Source organism: Corticium candelabrum, chromosome 4, assembly GCF_963422355.1.
Source record: "Corticium candelabrum chromosome 4, ooCorCand1.1, whole genome shotgun sequence".
Taxonomy (NCBI): Eukaryota; Metazoa; Porifera; class Homoscleromorpha; order Homosclerophorida; family Plakinidae; genus Corticium; species Corticium candelabrum.
In genome coordinates, this window is record NC_085088.1 from 4,631,307 (window position 1) to 4,636,306 (window position 5,000).

A 5,000-nucleotide genomic window follows, 5' to 3' on the forward strand; every position below is an offset into this window, starting at 1 on the left:
ATAAAATGTCAGGTTGTTTGAGAATCAAGCAGTCAGATGTTCAACTTTAACTGATGAGCCCCTCACTTTTGAGACCCACGTGACGCCCTTGGCTATAAGTTTGGTGTAGGCATTTCGCGTTGACGGACAAACCCAAACTCTAGAAGAGACGTATTTCTCTTCTTCTGCAGAAACGAATCTCCCGTCGTCTTCTGTTTACTATATAGCAGTCTGAACACAGCACGTCAATCAAAAAGCGCAGGTGCAAAAAGAAACTCCCGTATATCGAAAGTTTTATAGGTGGAATACGAAAAAGTAGTTTTACCAGAAAAATAGTCTTGAAAAGAATTTTATTCTCAAAAAATTATGATCCGTAGCTAGATATTTATTGACATTAGGTCTAATGCTTGTTTGTATATATACTTTCACATTTACTTCTTCAGGGCGCGTTGATATGAGCGTTTCAAATCGAGGAGATGGCTCGTGGTCGTGGTCGTATTCCAACTTTCATCCAGATGATCCACTTGATTTTTCATATACCAATCCGTATCATAGGACAGTGTATGGAACAGAGCAGCTAAACGACACAAAAAGAATGGTCGAGTATCTTAAATTCTATTCCACACTCTGTAAAGCGTCATGCATACGTTGTTACTGCAGGAAGCAGAAAGAGAATGTGTTGGTCTTCGTTTGCAAGGAAAGCTGCTGAATGATTGTATTATCGATTTTGCACTGACAGGCGACAAGACGGTCCTAGAGCAGCAAGCATTCCAACAGGGTTAGTGATGCATGTCACTGTCAGTAATGGTTGTCATAGATTGAGATCGTTTGGTGTCGTTCAGGTAAATGTCCTAATGATTGTTCTAATCGAGGACGCTGCAGTAACAAATCATGCATCTGCATAGACAGCTGGATGGGCGAAGACTGCAGCCTAGGTACACACACACACACACACACACACACACACACACACACACACACACACACACACACACACACACACACACACACACACACACACACACACACACACACACACACACGCACACGCACGCACACACACACACACACACACACACACACACACACACACACACACACGCACACACACACACACACACACACACACACACACACACACACACACAATACACAATATGCTAAAGAAGTCAGAGTTTTTGTCAAATGTTGACCGAGTTTAGGTGGTTGCGACAACTGTCCGTCTAATAGCGAGTGTGTCGATGGATTTTGCAAATGTAATTTCGGGTATTTTGGAAAAAATTGTTTGAAAGGTATAAATGAATTAAATATTGAGTATCAGATTTCTTGCAACATTTATTGTAGCTACTTGTGAGATGGTTAACAACTGCACTACTGCAACACACGGACGATGCAAATCTCCTAACGTCTGTCAATGTAATGCAGGGTACGTACCGAATAATTCCATTCTCTTCTATTTATTATGTATTATGATAATCATTATATGTTATGTGTTAGTTATTTGGGTAATGATTGCAGTATGTTGGCATCATGTACTCACAACTGTTCGTATCGAGGCACTTGTGTAGGAGATAACGAGTGTCTCTGCTATTTTGGATGGGGAGGAAACTCTTGCACTAAGCAAACATGCGAGAACTTTGCTTACTGTTCTGGTAAATGCATTTTCATTAAGCTTGTTGAGTAGGGCCGTCTATGAGATTTTCTTGTGGATGACAGGGCATGGCACTTGTCGTAGTGATGGAACGTGTGAGTGCAATGCAGGTTGGCAAGGAAGTTCGTGTGATCTTTCTAGTTGCGATGACGTCGGTGACTGTTCTGGTCACGGTGACTGCATTGAAGTAAATAAATGTAGTTGTCACGTTGGATATACGGGACTTACTTGCAACATCTCTGCTTCGTGTCCATCTAAACAAAACTGCAGTGATAATGGAATCTGTATAGACTCGGACACGTGTATATGTTATGCGGGATACTTTGGTAATGAATGCGAGGCGTTTGAATGCAGTCGAGGATGCTCGGGTCGAGGTACTTGTGAAGCACCAGACATCTGTTCGTGCATACTCGGATGGACTGGATACGATTGTTCGATACCGTCGTGTGAGCAGTTGCATTACTGTTCAGGTATGAATTCCATATTCATACTAGTCGCATGCATATGAATCACGCGACTTCATATTACGTAACATTTTTATTCAACTCCAGGTAATGGCAAATGTGTTGGCCCTGGTACTTGTCAATGCGATGATGGATGGGGTGGAGCAATGTGTAATGATTTTGACTGTAGTTCCGGCAGTAGAAGTGGTGATTGCTCTTTGAATGGCAACTGTGCTTCACCAGGAATGTGTGCGTGCAACTCTAACTATTGTGGAAACGACTGTCAATACCAAAGTAATTAAGACGGTCATTTGTGTTACATTGGAGCAGACTGACATTGACAAATTGATTTTTTAGTCACAAATGAGTGTGTAGAAACTGCAACCAATGGTACCGTAACATCTCTCTGCGATCAGCTGTGCATTGACACTTGCGAGTCGTACGAGTGTGCTTGCTCTGTTGGTTACGTTCTAGACAATGACGGTAGAACGTGTCAAGGCAAGCTTCAGCTGTGTTTTGTATGATTACTGTGTTTTTCGTATTTTGTTCAATTTGTCTATTTTGTCTCTAGACGTAGACGAATGCAATGAAACGTTTGCCATTCGATTGCACTACTGCGAAAGTGTGTGCGTTAACATCCTCGGATCTTATTACTGCAACTGTAGCGTGGGTTATCAGTATTCACACGACAAACAGTTATGCGTTGGTAAGATAGCTATACGCGTTGTCACAACCGCATGAACGTCTATTATGATTCTCTCCAGATGTGGACGAGTGTGGCGTGAGTGATCGTTGCAGTCAAAAGTGCACAAATACTGTTGGTTCCTACAAGTGCGGTTGCAAGAGTGGATATCGGCTCAATAGGAATCAAGTAGATTGTGACGGTAAACTACTTTTTAAGACACGCTTCTTACGTCAATTGTAACATTTCTGTTTTCAGACATCGACGAGTGCACGGAAAATCGTCACGACTGTTCGGGCGTGTGTAATAATACGCTTGGCTCGTTCAGATGTGGTTGTACGAATGAATTTCTACTGGAACAAGATGGAAAGACATGCACAGGTTATGCTCGTCATGTGTGGGCTTTGTTATTGTTTGTTTATAAGCTCCTCTAACGAATGAATTCAGAATTGCCATTTGCTTCCTCAAATGAGTTTCTCATTGGTGCAACACAAGCGGTCCTTGCGAGCACGACTAGCGGCGAAGTCTGTTTTCATCTTACGTACTTGTAGGTCTATACTTTCCGTTTAGTAAATGTTATTGATTTCTAGTTTAACAATCATCGATCGGACTTTTACGGAAATGTTACCAGAGAAGTATGGACTTATTGTCAACGTTCTACGGATGCTCAATGCGCAAATTTGACAAGAAGCACGACGTATATTATATATCGACATGACCTACACTATCATGCCTTTCAATATCGTCTGTTGTATGTACATGCAGGTCGAACTTCTATGTTCGAGTTGCTTCCACTATTCCTAGCAAAACTTCTCTGACGCTCACATTCTATGTGTTTGCCATAGAGGGTTCTACTGATGCGATGACGATAATTCCAGCTGATGAAGTTGTTTCTGCTTTGAATGATGGCCATGTGTTAGAAAAGGCCGGTTATCGAGTGCTCAGCCTGACTGCTCGCTTTCAACCATCGACAGAAACACCTACAGCAATTAGTACTGGATCTGGTACGACCTTTAATTATGTCTTCGTGATTGATGCTATTGTTGGAGGGATTGCAGCTGTGGCTACACTAATCTAAATATTTGCGAGCAGAGTGCCGGTTCTGGACCACTTGTCAGGAGGCAGTTTATAGAACCGGCTGACAAAAAAAGTGGCAGACTCAAACCGTTTGGTCCACAACCGAGAATTTGGTCCAAAATCGGCACTATATACATACATACATACATACATACATGTACACACACACACACACACACACACACACACACACACACACACACACACACACACACACACACACACACACACACACACACACACACACACACACAGACGCTATAGATAGACGCGAATTACCAGGCGAGCTAAAGTCCGTCCCAGCTAACTTCAACCTCAGAAGCCACTTGCGGGAGGGCATTTTGTAACTAGATATGTCATAGTAAACTGAGACCATTATCAACAAACAGTTTAACATGCCAATAGCATGACTGCATTTTAGAGGCTACATGGATGTAGAAACCACCACCAGCATTGACAACATGACACACTGATTGTCTAAAGTCAAAGAATTGGGGAGTTTTTATTCTGTAGAGGAAGGTTTCCCAAAACAATTGACCCGTAACATTACCAGCTAGGTTTACTGTGGTCTCCTCAGATAGCTAAACGTTTCAAGGTGCTAATCATGTACGGACTGTTCATTGGTCAGCTTCTTGTTTCAGTAATTAATATACAGAAAATTATCGCGATGTCTATCTGACAAGAACGGCATGGACGAGAGCTTCAAAATGATGTCCGTAGCACGTTGCTGCGACTTTCCTAGCTGGAGTTATTGCAATTTTTCTGGGGTTGCGGTTAGCTGGGACGAACTTTAGTGTTCTGATGGTGGCAACATAGCAACTTGCGCTCTATAAATGAAATATAGGTTTCTATCTAGAGTGTGAGAACTGCCAATCTACCGTTTTTGAGCCATTGCAACTTATCTGATATTTATACAGAAAATGCATGGCAACAATACAATCATTGAAAAACACTTACCGCTGTATCTAAACAAGCTCTTACTTCACCATGCCATTCTAACGTTTTCTGTGTATGCCCAAAAGATCTTTTGCATGGGTGTACACTGGCGGGCTATCAATGTTTTCGTCAGATTGAAGATTCGATAGATCTAGACGAAGATATGGACACGAGCCCGTCGTGCGGTTATATATGCACCATATCAATCAGGGAATGGTGAACGCTGCACGAA

General features: G+C 42.2%; 1 protein-coding gene across 2 annotated transcripts in view; it reads left to right on the forward strand.

Annotated features, from left to right (window-relative positions):
* The window catches only part of LOC134178382 (tenascin-X-like), a 7,901-nt gene that overhangs the window by 1,982 nt on the left and 919 nt on the right, over positions 1-5,000 (forward strand). For both annotated transcript variants that reach the window (XM_062645257.1, XM_062645258.1), the window contains exons 3-17: positions 423-577; positions 640-757; positions 822-914; positions 1,182-1,271; positions 1,324-1,405; positions 1,477-1,631; positions 1,696-2,100; positions 2,182-2,367; positions 2,431-2,571; positions 2,645-2,779; positions 2,838-2,957; positions 3,014-3,136; positions 3,203-3,279; positions 3,346-3,452; positions 3,521-3,759. In XM_062645257.1, coding sequence (XP_062501241.1) covers positions 423-577; positions 640-757; positions 822-914; positions 1,182-1,271; positions 1,324-1,405; positions 1,477-1,631; positions 1,696-2,100; positions 2,182-2,367; positions 2,431-2,571; positions 2,645-2,779; positions 2,838-2,957; positions 3,014-3,136; positions 3,203-3,279; positions 3,346-3,452; positions 3,521-3,759 — 2,226 coding nt within the window. The remainder of the gene's footprint in view (positions 1-422; positions 578-639; positions 758-821; positions 915-1,181; positions 1,272-1,323; positions 1,406-1,476; positions 1,632-1,695; positions 2,101-2,181; positions 2,368-2,430; positions 2,572-2,644; positions 2,780-2,837; positions 2,958-3,013; positions 3,137-3,202; positions 3,280-3,345; positions 3,453-3,520; positions 3,760-5,000) is intronic.